Raw genomic sequence first — 22,369 nt, 5'->3', positions numbered from 1 at the left:
TGCTTCTGTGGGCCCGCATCTGGAGAGTCCCTGAACTCTCAAGTTATGCGGATGGACTGCGGGAGATATTAAGATCGACAGGGTGGGCGAAAATAAAGTGGCTAACGGACATCAAAGCATTACTCACCAACTTGGGGCTGGAAGAAGCATGGTACCAACAGACAGCCCCGCCCAAATCAACGATAAAACAGCTTTATTGGAATTGGGTGTCAAATAGAAGGAATTCTTCCACCTCAATTTGCAAGTCGACCAGAAACTTCATGGAGTCCAAAGATACCCCCTTTAGAGAACTGTATTTGGACATTATTTCAGCCCCTTGGGAAAGGTCCCTATATTTTAAATTTAGAACTGGTTTGCTCCCTGTAATGGAATTTACCAGTCATTGGAAAATTCCTTACCAGACTGCTCCATGGTGTCCCTTCTGTCCACAGCGCCAAGAATCAGTCCCCCACTTTTTATTTGAGTGTCCTGCTTATAAAGTTCCACGGTCAAAATGGCTAGGACCCATGTGTCGCACACTGGGTACCAGGCATTGTAACGTGGCCCTAAGGATTCTTCTTTCAGACACTCGTACCTTTTACGCATGTGCCACCTCGAAGTACCTGGGGTGGGCATGGCGAATTCGGTCAAAAAGACTCAGACAAATTGTTTAATTATGTTTTTATTGGTCTATTTAAAATCCATGCCCATTTTAGGAAATTTATAAATTTACTTGTAGTAAAAATTTGCGGTTTTTATCTTTAAATGCATTGAAATGAATTTTAATTGTATGTATGCTTTTTAAGATATTGTTATATGTCGAAATAAAGCCTTTTTGACTGACTGACTGAGTAATATAAGTACAAAAGTGACACAAGACGGAAATATATATGAAGTCTTCTATATGTGTAAGAGGTAGCCAGCATGCAAACGGTCTCCTAATCTGTAGCAGCTCATGAAAAAATACAATGATGGATTACTAACAGCAATAGGACCTAGTCTGCAAAGGCAATAGAGAGATTCTCCTATCTTTGTAAGTAGGGCATGGGAGTATATTTTACCCCTCTACAACAACCAATCTCTTTTTCAAACGTGTTGTCCCGACTCAAAGTAGCCTTAATATCTTATTTTAAAAGAACAAACCTCTCAAATCAGCAGTTGATTTGAGAGGTTGGTTCTTTTAAAATAAGATATTAAGGCTACTTTGCGTCGGGCCAACAAGTTTGAAAAAGAGATTGGTTGTTGTAGAGGGGTAAAATATACTCCCATGTCCTACTTACAAAGATAGGAGAATCTCTCTATTGCCTTTGCAGACTAGGTCCTATTGCTGTTAGTAATGTTTCTGAGTGGAGGGTGGCCTAGTCTGAATGTTCCCTATGTTGCCCCTTATTGTGTTGAAATACAATGATGGAGCCTGGGGGATGACAATTATTCTAATGTTTAATTATCTGCGGTCATAACCAGAACCATTGAAGTGTTCATGATGGTCTGAAGACCGATTCATCATGCCTAGAAGCACACTGTGCTGTTTCAGCCCCAGAGGTGCTTGTATGTCAGCTTCGACTGAGAAGCAGCTTGCATAGAGCTTTTGGGAGACTTGTCTGATTAGGAGGCAAAGCCTTTCCTAACGGAAATCCATTATCTTGAATTTTCAGAGGGACAACTATAATGAGAAGGATCAGACATGGGTACCAACAAACTGCAGGCAGATTACCATCAGAAATGCACAGACAGACACTAATCCAAAAAAGTGAAAGGGGGACATGCATGATCATTCTAAGACATCATGAGATCCTGTCACATAGTCCACCAGTCTGAAGAGCATGCACTCACTGAACAGCTAACAGAAGAGGGGTAAACCCAGTGAACTGATCCACCGGAACACGCAGCTCTCAAGACTTCATGTCCCTATTAGTGAACACTTCACTAAAATGGAAGTAACTTACTATAAATTCAAAGCACATTAACATGTTCGGGGATCTTATAGTGTGCTTTTTATATCACTGAACAATTTTGAAACTCCATACAGAACTTCAGCTTAGGCCATCACAACCTACCTAGATCCCTGGCATAACGGTGCACTGTCAGGAAGCCCTGTGGGCTTCCTGATAAGTCCTAAAAACAAACTGAATGATGCATGTGGAGAACAGTGGTTAAAAGATCTATTTCACTATAGCCATTACTCTACTTCAAACCAAACACAATGCAAGTAATTATAGATGAGCAACAATTACAGACCTGCTTCACATCCTATAGTTACTACTAGGTTTTCCACACAATGTGAATAATCTAAGATGGTCAATTTCTTAAGAACCAGGCAAAGAAAATACTTGATAAATTGAAAGAAGGTGAATAAGAAAAGGAATTTGCTAAGTTTGAAACAGAACAAAACATTTATTTTTCCAGAAACAACTTAGGGATTTCCTAGAGTCAAACCATCATCTTCACGACTCCCAGTCTGGTTTTAGATCCTGCTACAGTACGGACACGGTCCTGCTGGAAGTGGCAGAGACTATCCGGGAAACTGTAGACCAAGGAAGCTGTACGATGCTGGTGCTGTTGGACTTGTCTGCAGCTTTTGACACAGTGTCGCACAGGATCCTCCTAAATAGACTTAAGGGTTTAGGGGTGTCAGGAACAGTCTGGGCCTGGTTCCGCTCCTTCCTAGAAGGGTGCACACAGCAAGTGGTCCTCCATCCGTATAACTCCACTTCCAGCCCACTCAAGGGTGAGGTCCCACAGGGCTCGGCCTTGAGCCCATTGCTCTTTAATGTGCATCTTTCCCCTTTGGCGGCAATGATTGAGAAATAGGAGGTAAAGGTCATCTTATGAGAACAACACACAACTTGTGTTCTCCTTTAAAGATCAAAGTGAGACAGCCTTTGCTAATTTCAAAAGTGTCTCTTGAACATCTCATCTTGGATGACCGAACTGCTTGAAATTAAACACAGAAACAACAGAGGTCCTGTTTTTTAATCAATTAATCACCCCTAGGCCAGAGCTTTGGTGGCCGGCTGAGCTAAACCCGCCCCTTGCCATGTTACCTCTGCCAGGAATCTGGGCTTTAAGTTTGATACACAACTGTCAGGCAAAGGGAAGATTGCACATGTCTCAGGGCAGTGCTTCTGGAAGCTAAAAGCTCTTCAGAACTTTCTTCACCATCTTCCTATGGATTGTAGGGAGACTGTGGTCCACACATTGGTCACTTCCCAACTTGACCATGTGAATAGCCTTTTCTTAGGACTTCCGGAGTACCTACTCAGAAGGCTGAAGATTATTCAGAACGCAGCAGCTAGGCTGGTACGGAATGTGCCAATGCGATACCATGAAACTCCCAACCTGGGGGGCGTGGCTTAGGCGCCGATGAAGCAAGCGGCGTGAGCCGATAGCTCCGCGCCCGATCCCCTGATTAATCCTGCAAAACGGAGTCGCAGTTGGCCTGGGAACGAGGCATCAGTGTCGGAACGAAGGCGGCACAGTTCGCGACCAACATCCTGGCTGGAGGAGGTCGAGCACCGGAGTTATCCTGGTTGAATCGGAGCCGGGACAGTCCGAGACGGAGCACCCAAAATGGCGACGGTCCCTTCCTGGTGACCTTGTGAGGAGCGGACCGGCTTTGAGATCTGCGGCCACCTGAGCGGAGGTGAAGCTGAGGAGGGTCGGCGGCTGCCCGGCGCGGAGTTCTGTGCCCTACAGAGGGTCGCGGTGGGGGACAACCGGTGCCGCCTGGTGGCTGGGGAGATCGGACCTGCGCACCAAGATGGCGGACACCGGGCTGACAATTGAGGAGCAGCAGTGATCCCTGGTTGGAGATCGGAGCTCGGTGGAGGCTCGGGGCAGGTTCTGGCTGGCGGCGGCCACTGCCTACGGACAGACCGGAGCCGAGCTGCACTGACTGTGCCTGCTTCTGGTGGCCCGGGAGTGAACACGTCCCGTCACGAACGGGCGTGGGCGACCCCCCGGTGATAGTGTGCACTGAGGAGCTGAGAGGGGCCGCTGGATGTGAGGGGTGCCCCTAGTGCGACTGCGGATTACCCGGTGCTCATCCGGGTTGGACAGAGCCGCCACTGGACGATTGGGCTTGCCTGACGGGGCCCGCTCGCGCAGGAGGAGACGGAGAGCCCCGGAGGAACGTCGAGGAACTGAGCGGTGCCCACCCGCGCGTCTGGTAAGACTGACCGGCCGGAGGGAGGGCCGCAGTGCGGGACGTCCTGGACGAGAGCCCTCCTGATAGCTCCTGATAGCTGGGGTCTGGAAGTGAGGCCCGGGGCGAGGAGCGCAGGGGGGACACCTTCACGCTGCACGGAGCCTAGGACGGACACAGGCTGCCCGACACTCGCCTCCGAGTACAAGCGGTGTTCAAGCCTACTTTCACTGCGCGGCTGTTGAGTGGCATATCATTGGGGCAGCGAGTATATCTGGTGCTCTGTGGTGTGGAGGACTGAGAGGCCCTGGACGCGGGCGGTGCTGCCCAAGGCAATCAGGGGATATTGGACCGTGGAGAGGACAACGGGGCCTTGGAAAGGCGACATTAGTGGGGTGCCCGGCCTGATCGGGGAGACCCTGGGCGAAGAGCTGCCAGCTGATGGTGGGGAGGACCCCCGGAAGGGTGTGAGGTGCGGGACCTGGACTGGCTGAGGCGGAGGGGGCCTCCCTTTGGAGCCTCGATTATCGGCTGAGATAGAGTGTGGAGACTTTGGGGCCCAGCAGGTGCTTGGGGACCCGGGGCGGACCGGTGGACCGGGACCCAAGTGCGTGCAGGATACTGTTGGTCAAGTGGGTGCCCGTGCGTATGCCTGGCATGCGGGGGGCCTGGGTCTGTAGTGCACACAGGAGGCTGCTTGGATTATCCTGGGTTCAGCGGAGGTGTTTGTGGAGGACCCAACTGTGCAGCTACAGGCGAGCACGGCCGAACTATAGCGGAGCCCTGCAGACCTCTGAAGCGGAGAGTCGCTCCCAAAGGTGCTAACCAGCGGGACGGTGAGGGGTGCGGCCGGAGCGATGAAACCTGGAACGGCGGAGGGAAGCGTGGCACCCGAGACTGTCGTTTCAAAAGGTGCAGAGGCGATGGAGGGCTCAGAAGTGGAAATAAGACTGGGCAAGCGCCTAGATCAGATTCTGGATGCCATTACTGCAACCAAAGACTCCCTCCATAATGACATTGCACAGGTTGCGACGGGGTTGGGCCTCCTGAAGGCAGATCACTCGAAGCTGGTGGACAGGGTGAAGGACGCTGAATCGACAGTGCAAGAACTGAAACCGGCGGTAGTCATGGTGGAACGGAAGCTGGAAGGAGCGCTGCAAAGACTGTCAGCTCTTGAGAAAAGGGCAGAGGATGCAGAAAGTAGGAACAGACGCAATAATGTGCGTGTGGTCGGCCTGCCAGAAAAAATTGAAGGGGCGGACATGATCGCATACCTGGAGAACTGGCTGCGGACACAGGTGGCCCCGGAGGGCCTCTCCCCCTTCTTCACGCTGGAGAGGGCACACAGGGTCCCGGCCAGGCCGCCGACACTTGGGGGTCCTCCTAGGCCGGTGGTGGCTCGCTTACTCCACTATAAGGACAGGGATCTGCTGATCCAGAATGCGCGAACGTTGGGCCCATTTAAAGTGGAGAACAGTTCGGTGACTATCTTTCCGGATTATACCCAAGAGATCCAGAGGGCTAGGGCTTCTTTTCTAGCGATCAAGAAGGAACTCAGGAACGAGGGGATCCAATATTCTTTACTGTTCCCAGCCAAATTGCGGATTATCCTAGATGGCTTGACTCAGTTTTTTACGACGCCCGACGAGGCCTGGACCTGGCTGGAGACCTATAGAGCGGGTACTGACCGCAGGCATAAATCTGAGACTGACCGGCCGAAGCCGACTAGGGTGCGGCAATCTCAACGGCTCCGGAAACGGCATAAGACCCAGCAGGCCCAGCTGCTTGCGCAGTTGGCGGCGGATAGACAAGGGGCCCTGGAGGCAACGGCGACCATCACGGGATCGAGAAAGGAGTTGCTAACGGAAGGTTCTGCTTCTGAGGACGACAAGAGACAGTCGGGGGCTGAGATTTCGGATGTTGATAGCAACTTGGGGCCGGAGGTGACTCCCCGATCGGCGGACGATTTGTGACTTGGTCGGCCCCCAGAGGTCGGAGCGGGGCAAGACCGCCTATGGCAGGCAACAGACGTCATGGTATCCTTCCAGTGCACAGTACACGGCCCCAGGCCAATGGGGAGGGGATCATGGGGCGGAGGGAAGGGGCGAAGGCTGCCGCTTGTCGGGTCATAACCACCCTCCTATTGCCCCTAAGGCAACCTGCAGTGGCTACTGCAGGGTAGAATTGTTCATTTGATGTGGGAGGTTTGGATGGGGGCAATTGCGCTGTTGCTGGTTCCTGTCCTGGGGGTCGGGGTGTTGGGGGTTTTGAGGGGTGTTTGGAGGGGGGGCATTTTTGTTGCTGGTGTGTGCTGCGGAGCTGGGGTTGAAACACGGAGATTGAAGGGTAGCAATGGGGACGGTGCCTGAGCTGAAGTGCGTCACGTGGAATGTGCGGGGCCTACACACCATGTCCAGACGTCATAAAGTGCATGCATACCTGGTACGCCGGGGAGTCCACATTGCGATGCCCCAAGAGACTCATCTCACTAAGCTGGAATGCGCGGCGCTCCAGAGGCGATGGAGGGGGCAAGTGTTTGGCACAGCGTACTCAGCCTTTGCAAGGGGGGTAGTGATTTGGGTACGGGCGGGGGTTCCCTTCCAGGTGACGAGCCAGACGATTGACCCGGAAGGCAGATATGTGGGGGTGGCGGGGAGACTCTATGGTAGGGAAGTGGCGTTCTGCAGTATCTACACCCCGAACACTGATCAATCCCGCTTTTTTGACTCCATTTCGGGCCTACTGGCTCAATATCTGGCAGGGCAGGTCGTATTGGGAGGTGATTTCAATTCTGTCACTGATGTCACCCTGGACAGGTCACACCCCCCACTGGTCACATCCCCGGTGCGCAGAATGGCGAAGCATAGGAGCGAGTGGCAGGCTGAATGGGGGCTGATTGATGTGTGGCGGGGACACCACCCTAGGGACAGGGATTACTCCTTCTTTTCGGCTCTTCACGAGTTACATGTCAGGATTGATACGATCCTCTGCGACCCCACCACTGCCTCGTTAGTAAAGCACACTGAGTACCTGGCTAGGACGATTTCTGACCACAACCCCCAGCTGCTCTCTCTCCAATGGCAGAGGGTGAGGACGGCGATTCCCAATTGGCGACTGAACCCGGATGCATTGGAAGATCAGGTCTTCAAATATACGGTCCGTGAGGGGGCAGAATCATACTTTGAGACCAATAGGGGCACGGCCTCCACTCGGGGGTTGGAATGGGATGCATTCAAGGTGGTCATGAGAGGCCTCTGTATTGGGAAGCATTCTGGAGAAAGGAAGGTGGTGCTGGAAGAGGTCAGGAAAGCGGAGGATGCATTGAGGGAGGTGGAGAAGCAGAGACCAGAGAGGGGAGCATTGCAGGCACGACTACTGGAGGCTAAAGAATTAGTGGCCTCGGTGACCGAGAGGCTCAGATGTTATGACTATAAGCAATACATAGCAAGGGTCCACGCAGAGGGCGACAAGGTGGGCATGCTACTGGCGAGGCTAGCGAACCCAGAGCCACGGGGATGTGCAATACTGAGCGTGCGGTTGGAGTCGGGCGACACTGTCCACTCCCAGGGGGCGATACTCTCTCGTTTTACTGAATATTATGGGACCCTGTACCAGAGCCGATTGGAGTTGGAGGGTGCCGAGCTATCCGATTACCTAGCAGAGGTCACTTTTCCACTGCTTGAGAATGAGGAGGCTAAGACCCTGGGCGATGTGATCACGCTAGCGGAGATTAGGGGGGCTATCAAGCACATGGCGCGGAGGAAGACTCCGGGGGTAGATGGCCTCCCGGTTGAATTCTATGCCCAATTTGTGGACATCCTGGCACCACAGTTATTGGAAGTCTACAATGAGGCGCTGAAACTGGGCCGGCTACCTGGCTCGATGAGGGAAGCGCTGGTTGTGCCTCTGTTGAAACCGGGTAAGGATGGTACGGACGTGACCTCTTATAGGCCACTGTCTATGCTGACGGTTGATTATAAAATCTTGAGCCGTATCCTGGCCACCCGACTGGAGCCGCACATGACATCCTTGGTGCACGGCGACCAGGCTGGTTTCATCCCCACTCGGAACACCTCGGCTAATATCCGCCGGCTTGTACGAGTACTGGGTAGTGAGATGGATCCGGGCGACGAGCCTGCGGTACTATCAGTGGATATAGAAAAAGCGTTCGACAGTCTGGAATGGGGCTACTTGGACGAGGTACTGGGGAGGTTTGGTCTCGGGACGGGGTTCCGGCGCTGGACGAGGGTGTTGTACTCATCGGCCACTGCCAGGGTGCGACTGGGTTCGGTGATCTCCTCTGCGTACCCGGTCCAAAGAGGCACACGGCAGGGATGCTCGCTGTCGCCCCTATTGTTTGTCCTAGCAATAGAACCATTAGCGATTCGAGCGCGGTCGGGGCTGATACAGGAAGGGATCGTGTGTCGAGGTGAACGACATATCTCGCTTTACGCGGACGATCTCTTGCTGTTCCTGGAGGACGCGGAGGGGGCACTGAAGAGAGCAGTAGATGCGCTTACGGGGTTTGGAGTCCTATCAGGTCTTAGAGTGAATTGGAGTAAAACTTGCCTTTTCCCGGTGAGAGCGGGGACGCCGCAACAGCAGTTGCCGGCGGAGGTGATCTGGGAAGACTCCTGCTTCACCTATCTGGGAGTTAGGATCTATCATACGGCTGAGGGGTTGCTGGAAGGGAACTTGAGTCGATGCATGAGAGCCCTGCGGGGCTCGATGGCGTTCTTGGCCACGCTTCCGCTGGCGGCAGTGGGGAGAGTGGCACTGCTTAAAATGGTGGCACTGCCTCGACTATTGTATTATTTCAGGACTCTGCCTATCTGGGTCCCACCTCGGTTCTTCAAGGACCTGCGGACCCTCACCACTGGCTTCATTTGGGGGACTGGGAGAAGGCGAGTAGCACTGGACACTTTGCAGAGGCCGAAACTCGACGGAGGGATGGCTGTCCCTGATTTCGAACTTTACTATCTGGCGGCACAGCTACAATTCCTTACGCAACAAGTTGCGAGGGAATTTCGGGGTCCTGATCAACACAGAGGCATGGGGGTCCCGAGACATGTCCTCTCTTATATTATAATGGACCAGCGGCTGGACGTTCGGGATCTGACGCTAGAGGAGAAAACGTTGAGGTTATGCTGGAACAGAAGTCGAAAACGGGCGGGGGTGGTACACCCATATGCCCCGGAGATACCCCTGGGCATGTTAACGGCACTACCACATGGAGGGGATTGGACCCCCCTTTCGGACTGGGAAGAGTTAGGACTCCAGGTGATAGGCGACTTGTACGCTGAAGGGGAACTACTGCCTTTCCAGGTGGTGCAGGACCGGTTCGGGGTGCCAGCGGGGCATTTCCTCTTACACATGGCTGTTACGGCAGCGATTAGGAGGCACTGGGGCGAAGGGCAGGGAGAACCAGCAACCGCACTGGCTTGCCAGTATGTTGTGATGGCTGCGGGGACGGTCAAGGCGATCACGTGTCTCCAGTCGCGCATGCTCCGGGAAGGACAGTCGAACCTTCCTGCTCTGAAGCAGAAATGGGAGGAAAGTATAGGAAAGCCAATACCGGATGCAACATGGGGCCATCTCCTGCAGAGAGCAGGGAAGGGCTGCAGGAATGCGCGCTTTCAGCAGGTGCATTTCTTTGTGGTCCACAGGGCCTATCTCACTCCGGGTAGGATACGGAGGCATTTCAAAGTGGAAGGGGCGGCTTGCCCCAGGTGTCATCTTCTGGGGGCAGAACTGGATCATATGTTCTGGGATTGTCCGAAATTGGGGTCGTACTGGATAGATGTGGGTGAGCTCCTGAACGAAGTGACAGAGAGACAGGTGACCTTTGATAAAGCCGCCTGCCTACTGCTATGGTTTCCCCACACGAGGAAGACGAAGGTTACCAATAAGTTTATTGACCTGGGGCTCATACTAGCTCAGAGAGAACTGACATGGCGCTGGAAATCAGTTGAGGGCCCCTCTAGTAGGCGGTGGGTGGTGGAACTGAGTAAATGGGCCAAGACTGAGAGTATGATCCGGCTCAGACAGGCAACGCGCACGGCGGATGAGAGGGAACTGGAAGTGGCGCGAGCGTGGGAATGTCTGGTGCAAGCGTTGGAGGACTACAGGTCACAGGAGGAGACTGAGGAAGAGTGAAGCGGAAGATGCATTCCGAGATGGCGCACAGGTGCCTGAGTGTTGTTCCCTTAGCTCCTGCACCAAGATTTACTATTCCGGCAGTAGGCACACACCAGCGGGGGGGTTTAATTTTTTTTTTTTTTTAGAGATTGGGTGGGAGAGGGTGGGCACGGGGGGGGGGCTCCTAGGGAAATTAGAAGAGGATCATGGGGCGTGCTGACCATGAGCTGCAGTTAGGCGGGCTGACTCCACCCTGTTTCTTAGGAGGGGGGGAGGGTGCTACCCTGCATAGTTATACCTTGGGGCTTCACCAGAGGGGGCGTTTTCGGTTTGGGGTTGGGGGGGGGGGGGGGAATAGTTATTGGAAAAGCAGCGACATATGATGGGCCAGTCATGAGAGACATTGAATGGATGTACGTATAATTGTTTTGTCACTCAGCGCCTTCCAGGTCGAAAACTTTTGCCGCCCAGCCTCCGGGATGTGGGCTGAATGGCTGTGTGATGCAGGCGGGACGATAGAGGGGTGGGCAAAGTGTGCAAACTGACTGGGAAATACGTAAGCTGTGTAACTTTGATGCTGCAACAAAAATAAAATTTAAAAAAAAAAAAAAAAAAAAATGAAACTCCCAACCTGCTCAGCCTTCACTGGCTACCAGTGAGACGAAGAGTAGAGTACAAAGCCCTCACCTTGGCACATAGAGCAATGAACCATATCGGACCACATTATCTGAGGCATAGGCTCCGAAAATACACCAATAAAAGATCACTAAAATCAAATGATCAGAATCTTCTGGTCACTCCACGATTTGCAAAGACCAGGACTGGAGGCCGTTACTTTACTGTCAAAACCTCCACTCTGTGGAACACCATGCAACACCACCTAAGAAAGATCAATTTGGAACAAATGTTTAGGAAGGCATTAAAGACATGACTCTTTGCTCTTCCCTAACCTGTTACTGGGTCCCCCATGCCCAAGTTAGCCAGCACTACTAGCGCCATGGGACACCTCCATTGGAGGTAGCTGTGCGCTTTACAAGCCGTTTATTATTATTATTTTTAAAACAGTGAAACTTACCTTAAAGATTTTTCAACAACATTTGTACGAAAAATTTCCTCTTGGTCCAAATTTACTGTGCAAAAGGAATCCCTCATCTTGTTAGGACCAGAGTACTGCAGTAAGTTTTTCGCTTCACCTAAACGAAATAAAAAATGCAGTTAAGAATAGGCCAAAGTTGTGGAAAGTAAATTTGATTGACTGTGTAGCTCTGCAGAAAGCAGTTTTGCTGGTCTTATTACTTAAAAAAGAACTTACTTCTTATTATAGCAATTGTTTCAACTCTACTATCACATGGGGACACCCATGTGCATATCTGTGTGAAGGTACATATTTAACAATATTTTAAGACACATGTAAACAATAAGCCCAAGTCAAGCAGTTTTTATGCCTGAGAAATCTCATAAAATGTTGCAAGGTTTTGCAGGTGCAAAAGTTCCCATAATCTTTGTCTAGGAGACAGCTGTGGGCAACGTTTTCTTCTTGAACTGGTCTCCTGTAGTTAGCTTGTGACTTTTGACTGCAGAAGGAGCCCTCATTCAATTTTCCAACAATAACGACAAGTGAACTAGGCAAACTTTTGGATCATTTGACAAAATTGTATTGAAAACAAATCTTCATATTGTCACATACCCTTATTAGGTAGTTGCAAATATAGCCTCGAAACAAATGTGACATGGGTATTAAAAGTATACATTCATTCTCTAAATAGATGTGTCTCTCCTTTTATGTTATGTTATAATTTTGTTAAGCGCACAGCTGCCCCAGCTAAGGGGCGTCCCGGCGCGGTCAGTCTAATTGTACAGAATAACAAAGCTGGCCAAATCGGAGTATGTTGAAAATAAAAATGTCTTATAAACATTCATGCAAATAAAACACATGTTGAACCCATTTCACCCTGTCCAACGTGGTTTAGAGTCAGCACCCAAGCCTGGTTGTCCCAAGGTCTTGTGGGTGAACTATAAAGGTTAACTTTTAAGTAAAACTATTTCTGCCATGCTTACAGCAGGTGCGGTGTTTAAGTGAAGGCCATTACATGGTGGATCTCACCAAAGGAGGAGGAGGCTCGGATTGTTTTCTAATGTAGAGCACTTAGGTATGCTAACCTCATACAAAAGAACATTGTAGTAATATAGTCAACCTTTAGTGTCTTATTAAAGCACACTGAACAGTGGCCCCGTGCAGCTAAGGAGTCAGGGAAGGAGATGCATTTTAAAGTGGTCGAGTTAGCAGGTGCTCAGACTCATTTCGGTTACTTGCAAACACATTAATTGATCCTGCAGCCAGTCTCCTTTTCTTTCCAACAAAAGTAACAGTGAACGAAAAAACCCAACAAGGATTCTTAAAGCAAAACTGCTACTCTTGAGGAACCATCCGGGCACACTGAATGTATTTTTTTACTTTCATCTTGCAGCACACCACCTGTCCATTCAGCAGTTACATGATCCTTCCTCCCACAGTCCAGTAGTCTGTTCACCAACCAACAGCCAGAATACATAGACCTTGCTATTCCTGGGGGCTGCCTAGAAAGCTGAGAAGGCCTCCTCTGACTCAGCCTACATTACTGGAAGTCCCTCTTCTATGGTATTTCAGTGATCAGAATGATGGATTATATTATTTTTTGGCAATTTGTAAGACACTACATGGCGGTAGGAGGTCATTTCAGGGTGTCATGGGAAAAAAAATCGAGGAGCAGGGAAGGACCGGAAGCAGGTGAGAACATTCACAAATGGGCATGTTTACGAGGATTTCAACAAACGTCTGTTCTTGGCAGCTGCCAAGACTGCATCTCTTTCTCAAACTGGATGTCTATTCTTAGACCGTTCATGGTACTTGCTTATCAGTGGAATCTATTTCTTATTTGTAACCGGTCACTCGGCAACCCTAACGTAATAGGCTTCCAATCCCAGGTTCAAAGTCTCAGTACACTCAGAATAAAACTCTTACGTTATGACTTGCAAACCCTGCCTACAAACCCCACAATTTGCACACTGGCCACCATGAGAAGGATTCACAACCTCCCCAGTCTTCCTTCCTTTTTTGCTAGATCACATCTTTAAAGCGTGTCACGCGTCTTATGATTTCCCCACATTTTCACAGTTAACTTTACTTTGTGCTATCAGTTATCACTTTCCATTTCAGTACTGCCTGATTGAATTTCTACATTTTTTGGAGTTTCTTTTAACTGTAATCCTGTCAAATGCTTGAAGCATTATCATTATATTCATAATGGATGACAGCAGGGGTGATGATAGCTCTATTGACCGGGATCCAGCCTCGTGTAATATTTTGGGTTTAAAAGGAGCGAGTTTTACTACCTTTTATGCAGACTTAATAGGATAATCCAGTGAGAGACTAATACCTTTGTTAAGAGTCTGATTTATAAAAAGGTAAGCAGAGGATGATTCAATTGATCATAGGGACTTCAGTCATGCTGCTCCAGCTTAGTTATCAATACCGCGCTGCTATGAGTACCACAAATTAAAAATCATTCATCAGAATTGGTGTATGCATTCCGAAAACTTTTATAATTTCACTAATGCGAAATTGAGCTGTGATGTAAAGTAGAATCCCAAAGTCAAATTAGTGTAACTGTCACATGTGAAGAGGTGCATTATTTAATATGCATGAAACTGGTCTTTTTTCACATTTTTTTCACTGGTGTACGCCTTTCTTTGCTACCACTAACTGTGCAAACAATATGTATGAAACTGTGTTTAGCATCAATTTCGATGCTATCTTCTAGGGTAATCTCTAGTTGCAGTGGGGAGGGGGGTGATTTGGACGGGTAATGGCAACCAACCCAAATGTTTCCCTGCATCACCACAACATTAGCATGCAATTTATGAGGTTTTGTGCTCAAAACGGGCCATAATGTGTGAAGCGGGATTACTGTATCTTTTTCCACATCTTGTCACCATTACTAGGCCATGTACAGGGCACACATTCCACCTGCTCTAGCCAGGTGGAATTGTGCAAGGGTTTAACCTCATGCTGTCATTCTAGATGCAGTAAAACCTACCAACATGAAATTCCGAACTGCTTGTTACAGAATGTTTGAATTCATCTTAGCCACTGATGATCGATCGGGGCTGCATTCCAGATTAATTCAAGCATTCTAGCCACCATGTTATGGTTATCCTCAGTGCGACTCACTAATGGTATGCCTAGACATGGGTCTTATACCCACTGTGTCATAGGTCTCATGCTATTCTTCACCAAGGAGGCCTTATGAGGCCGAAACCAGTCTTGGGGTGCTTGTGTTCCTGTTCGGAAGGAGGGGGGGCGGGGCATCTGGTTTAGAGTTTGTGGACTGTTCCAACTGAAGCAGGACCAAGGATAATCTGCAAGTGGCAGATGAGGCGGCACGGTGGGCAAAAAATGGTTGGCTCAAATGTGTCCATCAGTAATTACCAGCGACATTAATTCAAGCATTCCATTATTCACTAGTTGTAATTTTTCTTCTTGCCATTTTTCACTACAATGTGAAAGCCTGCAGCCTTGACCGCTCACTGGCAGAATACGTGTGTCTTATGCAAGTATACCGTCTCGCTTATAGCTCCTGATGTCTGGGAATAGAGGTGACCAGGACAATTCTCAAATTGTAATAAAGAAATAATGAATAAAACTTTGGGTTTTACTTGTTCAATGGAGGGCTTTTTCTACTCCAGGGGGCACTAATTCAGGTAGCTGACCACCCTGCCCAAGAACTCTGAACAGTGAATCCATGAACGGGGCACTGACAATTGCTGACCTAAGGAGAGGTGTGAATAGATTTGGTGGATTAATTTACTCTTAATACACTCTTGCTAACCCTTAATAAAATGTTAAGAGTTCACCATTTGTTAATATTTCTAATATTCTTGTGTGCTAATGTTTTACTAATTTTCACTTTAACATCCCTGCATAGTTTATAGTCTAGGTTAGTACTGAACAAAAACATGAAACATGCATTTGTGATTGTCTAAATGCTCAGAACAAAGTGGAGATCACAAGAATCTACATAAACTCCACAGTCACAGATCTGCAGTAGTCTCTTTACTGCTCTATCCTAGTAAACGATGCCTATGGGATATAGAGGCAGCCCCAGTCTGTTTTCCCTTCTCTGTGGATACACAGGCTACCCGCATTGCTCTAGAGGCCAATGGCAATCTGATAGGGGTTAATAACAATTGCTTGGATCACATCAATCTAAATCCCTCATCCTGATGGTGCATCTAAGCAACTCGGGTACATCAATGAATCAGAACAGCAGGTTTTCCGTCATAGGCACATACTACACTCCTTTACTTGTTTTGCCATTCCTGTGTTCCCATGAGGCACAGGGTCAGACTGATTTGCATATAGCCATGTCTGAACTGGGGTGGCAGAGTGGGCTAAAGAACGGTGATGGATCAAACCCAGATCTTTTGACTGGGTGTGAGTGTTTGATTGATTCAGATGCTCCGTCCATCACCACCCCCTTTTGTACCCCATTCCTGTGTTCTAGCTATAAGGTGAAAGCACCAGTGTGTTTAAAGGGATAGCTGCTATTGTTTTTCATTCACAGCCTGTAAGAAATCGTCCACTATGCATTTCAATGTGAACAATACTTTCTTCAAGCAATGGGGTAAAGGGAATTACCTGAGCGAAGCAATGGCTGAAGATGACCAACCCAAAGCACCTCTCTCTGCTCTGCATGTTTTTGATGTCAAAGCATGAGCTCTGGCACAAACAAAACTGTATTTAGACAGACTAAAAAAAATATCCAGATAAGATAGGAAATCAGCCAGAACCAGCTTTTGCTATGTATGATGGTGGTTTGTGGGAGGTTTAAAGACTGAGCTTTTTATCTGCCATCTCTGAAATCCTAAGGCATTTCAACAACATTAATCTTCAAAGCATGTTACAGAAAATGGCAAAACCACATTGTTCGATACATGATTTAGTAGTTTGAGAATAACATTAAAAAATCCATGCACCACTGATCACACGTTATAGAGTTTGCACACTCCCTCTTCACGTAGGAAAGGACTTAACGATCAGGTTGCAAGCAGAGAGAGCAGAATTGGCTAGTTATTACAAGGAACAGTTGAGAAATTAAAAACAGGTTAATCTGGTAGAAAAACAAAGCCTTCCCTAACAAGTTAGAAAACAGGTTAGATATAAATTAAGAGGAGGTAGCGGATCGGACTAATGCTACGTTATCTGGATTTGTATAGCGCACAACCTGCCACTGACTATGACTAAGTTGCGCTTCTGGCCAGCTGGTGACATTTCACACGTGTCTGGGGTAACAATCGCAGGCAGGAGTATGATTCAGCTTGGGTGCCATGGGTATTGTTTTGTGGTCATATTGTTGATTACATAAACAAAAAGAATCCTACTCACAGTGGACAAGGGGAATGTCGACCACAAATGTGGGGACATTCAGTGTTTTGTAAAATACGCTTCACACACCAAATGGCCCCTTGGTGTCATGCTTCATCATTGGGGCCTTCTCACCCCTCTAACGGGATGCGGCGTGCTGAGACCTACGACTACGCGGGAGCACTGGTAGTAGAGACTATGTGTGGTGCGTGTGGTGGAAGTGGTTGGGTATTATAAAAATGTGAGTGGTGGGATATAGTGAAGATTAAAAAGTACCTGGCTCGTAGGTGTCAGAGAAAAAACTTTATTCACAACCTCGGGCTGGTACTAGTAAAAGAAGTGCAGGTTGAGGTAGTTAACTGTCGTGACTATGGACAGTACCTCTGGTGTGCGTCGACATGTTTCGGAGCTGGTGCTCCTTCAGGACGGGGGCACAACTTCCCCACCTTACTCACGTTTTTCTAATTGGTGTATAATTTACCAAAAAGTGAAAGACTATTTACAGTGATTTTAAAGGAAAACTAAGGCTATAATGTGCCTACAGCGGTGAAGGAACATGCAGTTGCATGACCTAGAAAGATAAAAACAAAAAACAAAAAATAATGAATTTGGTTGCCCAGATTGGGCTAGCTCCAAAAGGTGCAGTCACCTGGAGCACCAAAGATGCATTGATCCTGTAAAAGAAAGAAGACCCACAGAACATACAACATAGAAAACACATTAAGTTAAGGGGGCACTTGGTCATACCTATTGTATAATGTTTTCTTGCTTCATGAGCATCAAAAGAACGCTTGGGGTGTTGTTGCTAAATTCGCAACCTGGATGGACAGAAATTAGATTTCAGTATTTAGTACTCACTGTTTGGGTAGGAGATGGTGTTTTGTGTACCAAATACTTACAGGCTCGGGATGGAATTACCTCCGTGCTACCCCCTACGCTGCTCCGCTGGTAATGGCTAGAGGAGCTCACCCTCTCGTATTTATGCTCGAGATACTCAATTGTTTAGCCGGTCATTGGTTAATTGTCGGATGCGTTTTAAGCCCTTATAAGGGTAATCCGTTGGCTGACCAGTTAAATGATGTTCCTAATTAGGTATGTCCGGTTCGTAATTGTAATCAGCCTTTAACTAAAGGAGAGACCTGAAAGAGCACAAGCGCGAAGTTGTTTAGATGAGTGCTTGCGTATGAGGAGTGTTTGTTGAAGCGTGTGGTATTTCCGAACACGCATGCGCGAAAGAGAAGCGTCTGTGTCAGATGTCAGTGCTCACTAGTGCGCATGTGTAGTGACGCTCCGCATAATGCAGCGCGAGTGAGCCTGCAATTAAATTGACAAAACACTCGATGTATAGATAGTTAAGATAAAACAACGAGGGTGATTGAATTTAGGATCCCTCGGGTGTGGAAAGGGTCAGGAGGCCAGAAAAGCCTTACATTCCAGCATAGGTGTGATATCAATTAAATTACTATGTCGGTAGGCGCTTGGTCATTTATTATATGAGCATGTACGAAAGGGGGTCAAAATGGGACCTTAGGGGAACACGTCAATAATGAGCCCACCGGAAAGGTATGGTTCAGATTCTGATTTAGTGTGAGTTTGACAGCTGGCTCTAGGGGACAGCATCATTGAGACCATGGGTGTGAGTACCCAAGCGGAACACCCATCGTTGTTCTTTCTGAAAGAGATCTGATTCGGATGGTATGTGTTCGATTACTGTCCATCGCAAATCCTTTACACAGTAATGTTTTTCCAAATAGTGGGACGCCATTTTGGTAGTGGATTTTCTGCAGCCTACGTTGCTTTTGTGTTCCCCCACTCTTGTTTTCACAGCTCTTGTCGTCATTCCTACATATTCTAAACCACATGGGCATGTGATCATGTACACGACATTTTTCGTGTTGCAATTCGTGAAACGTAGTTGTTCCCAAGTTGTGCCATTCCTGAATGTCAATGTGTTGCTTTTTTGCGTTAGGTGACAACTGCTGCAGTTTCCGCAGGGAAAGTGTCCCTGGAGCCCAAATGTGGTTTGTCTCATCGTAAGATTCTGTTTGGGTCTTGTGTGGACCAGTAAGTCCTTGAGGTTCCTGCCCCGGCGGTGTGCATGCATTGGTTTCTCTAAGTTCATGCTTCCACAGTTTAGTATCCTCCAATGTTTATTTATGATCCTGGATACCTCATTGGATATTGTGGAATAGGTTGTGACGCATATTTGTCTCTTGTTGTCATCTCTACTCTGTGGTTTTTCTTCCAGCCTGTAAGTATTTGGTACACAAAACACCATCTCCTACCCAAACAGTGAGTACTAAATACTGAAATCTAATTTCTGTCCATCCAGGTTGCGAATTTAGCAACAACACCCCCAGCGTTCTTTTGATGCTCATGAAGCAAGAAAACTTTATACAATAGGTATGACCAAGTGCCCCCTTAACTTAATATGTGTTTTCTATGTTGTATGTTCTGTGTGTCTTCTTTCTTTTACAGGATCAATGCATCTTTGGTGCTCCACGTGACTGCACCTTTTGGAGCTAGCCCAATCTGGGCAAACAAATTCATTCTTTTTTGTTTTTTGTTTTTATCTTTCTAGGTCATGCAACTGCATGTTCCTTCACCGCTATAGGCACATTATAGCCTTAGTTTTCCTTTAAAATCACTGTAAACAGTCTTTCACTTTTTGGTAAATTATAGACCAATTAGAAAAACGTGAGTAAGGTGGGGAAGTTGTGCCCCCGTCCTGAAGAAGGAGCACCAGCTCCGAAACAGGTCGACGCACACCAGAGGTACTGTCCATAGTCACGACAGTTAACTACCTCAACCTGCACTTCTTTTACTAGTACCAGCCCGAGGTTGTGACTAAAGTTTTTTCTCTGACACCTACGAGCCAGGTACTTTTTAATCTTCACTATATCCCACCACTCACATTTTTATAATACCCAACCACTTCCACCACACGCACCACACATAGTCTCTACTACCAGTGCTCCCGCGTAGTCGTAGGTCGCAACACGCAGCATCCCGTTAGAGGGGTGCGAAGGCCCCAATGATGAAGCATGATACCAAGGGGCCTGTTGGTGTGTGAGGGGTATTTTACAAATCACTGAATGTCCCCACATTTGTGGTCGACATTCCCCTTGTCCACTGTGAGTAGGATTCTTTTTGTTTATGTAACAGTGCCCGTGGAGTAAGAATCCTAACTCTTTACTCTGCCTCCCTTCTGTTGTTATTTTGCATATTGTTGATTAGGCAGCCATGTACTAATCATTAAGCTATGGATGCACAATTTTTGTGTTAGCGGGTTAAAGGTAGAGGACATCTTCAGGTCTAGATCCATAGACATTCTGACTGGCCAGAATACGGAGGAAAAACAGGAGAGGGGAGAATACAATAGAGAAGATAGGAGAGTGCGAAGAGGGGTAAATGGAAGAGAAAGAAGCGAGAGCGAGGGAGAAGTATGTTTTACTGGATGTATGTTAGCAGTTCATGTGTTCTTTCTGATAAGGTCTGTTGTACATGGTAAATTATGGGTGAAGTGTTGTGAGCAGGATGACAGCAGACGGTGTTGCACATATGAAATGTGGTTAAAAATATTTATTTGGAAGTCTGTGCCTATATTAAGCCTTTTGATAGAATTCATCACGGTTTGGTAGCATTTGTTTGGGAACCTAGTTGCTAATGACATATCTATAGCAGAAAAATAGCAAATATGTGGCGAAGCACTGAGCCCTTTCATCAAAGCAAACCAGAAACAAGAACATGTTCTTTGTCCCAAGTTGTTTAACGGACACAGACACGCTTTGCGAACACATTTGAATAACTTTCAATTAAGAACCAGCAGGCAGGTCTTCATTCAAAGGTTAAGGGGGCAGCATTCACAATAGTCATGTAATTTTTGGCAAACATATGGATGATGTTTCTGACAGTATGGAACAGCTTTGAAGTAATATACAGAATACACACAAAAGGATGAATGTTTGCAATTTGGCTAACCACTGGCAATCACTCGGAGTAGCATCCCAACGAATATTCTTTAGTACTCTTTTGCTCACCATGCCACCCACCTCAGTTAGGACCCAGCCATATGCTAATCCGTATTGGCCTGGTTTCTCTGGGAACAGGCCCACCTTATTGCATGCAGCCTTCCATCAACTTTTGAGAATGTGTGAGTTGCATGTACCACCCTTAGTGGCATGGGTAAGCCCAGACGTGGGTCCCGTACTCAATGTGTCCCTGGAGCAAAGCTGTACCCGGCTGATGAGCCCAGAACTACGGCAAAATCAGTCCTGGGTTGCTTGTGTTCCGGTTGAGGGACAACCTGGCTTGGCAGTTCAGGTTGGACTGTTCCCATGAGGTGCAGGATCAAGACAGATTTTTTAAATACTAATCTAGTAACAGTAAAAGTGTCTATGGCAGTGCTTTAAATTGGCCAGTACTGTCCGATAAGGAGTATCGGCACATTGTTATCTTGAGAGGAAGAATAAAGACACCTCAAGGAAAATGCTATACTTTTAATTGGAGAGTAGAAGCACTTTTCAAAAACAAGGAGGTACTCTGGTACAGAGTACCTACACTTCTATTTTTCCATTTCAAGCACTGGTCTATGTACATAGGGCTAGAACAATTCCAAAAACGTATACGTGCCAACAGCTCTTCTATTTAAAGTCCATACATATATAAGTGGTAGTACTCAACGTAATTCAACTTTGTCATAAGTAAAGTGTCCATCAAAATCTTCATCTCCTTCATTAGAAGGCACTGTTAAGAGATTTTAGGCCGATGTGTAATAATTGTCAAAGTGTTGGTCTCAACATTTAACATTACATAAGACCATCCTCGGACAGACTGCCAAAATGTCCATCCCTTTCTAACTAATAATCCAGTAAGAAATCCTATATCCCGACATACAAAAGAAACAATTGGAAATATTCCCAGCCACTTAAAGCTGGAAAGGGCCAAAATAATGACAAGCTCTGGCTGATGCACTTGTGTCCAGTGGGTGGTATAGAGACTCATGAAGACTTTGGGCAGCATATCCAGAACCCCCAAAATAAAGTGCTCTCTACTGAAGGACAATTATCCTGAAACACGTGTCTAGACAGCACTGGCTGCACCAACAAGGGTGAAAAACTAAAGACTGTTTCTGAAGTGTTATCATGCACTGCATTTACCATGATGGACTGGGAGGATCTGAGTGCGGAGATGTGAGGCAGTACACTCCCACCTTCTTTTTAGTTTGAAAAGACTCCATTGAGCGAATGAGCTGACACGCTCTGGCTGATGCACCTGCGTCCAGTAAATGGTACAGAGGCCAAAGAAGACTATGGGCCGCATTTCCAAAACCCTCAAAAGAATGTGTTGCTCAGAACTGACGGACAACTATCTGAAACATGTCATCTAGAGATACACAGCACTGGCTGTACCAATATGGGTGACAAACTAAAGAATGTCACTGAAGTAAGGGTTATCATGCACTGCATTTATTTTTTTTATATATGGTTATTGTTTTAATACAAACAACACATATATATTCAATATGCAAATAATTATGCAATCAGGTTAACATGCAATAAGGCGTAGTATGAACTAGGAAAAGTACTAATAGCAGGTAAATGTTCACATCGCTACAACTCGGAGTCCCACGGGAACTGCTATCTATATGTCCCTGCCGTCCATCATGTCTATTTAATCACCGTAATCTCTCTTGTCACAAGGTC

The 22,369-nt window shown here is 47.4% G+C and overlaps 1 protein-coding gene across 1 annotated transcript in view; it reads right to left on the bottom strand.

The window, feature by feature from the left end:
* The window catches only part of RASA2 (RAS p21 protein activator 2), a 619,199-nt gene that overhangs the window by 498,649 nt on the left and 98,181 nt on the right, over positions 1–22,369 (bottom strand). The window contains exon 2 of the mRNA XM_086943698.1: positions 11,337–11,454. Within this exon, the coding sequence (XP_086799824.1) occupies positions 11,337–11,454 (118 nt within the window). The remainder of the gene's footprint in view (positions 1–11,336; positions 11,455–22,369) is intronic.

Source organism: Lissotriton vulgaris, chromosome 11, assembly GCF_964263255.1.
Source record: "Lissotriton vulgaris chromosome 11, aLisVul1.2, whole genome shotgun sequence".
Classification (NCBI taxonomy): domain Eukaryota; kingdom Metazoa; phylum Chordata; class Amphibia; order Caudata; family Salamandridae; genus Lissotriton; species Lissotriton vulgaris.
This window is presented reverse-complemented; position numbering and strand designations above follow the sequence as displayed.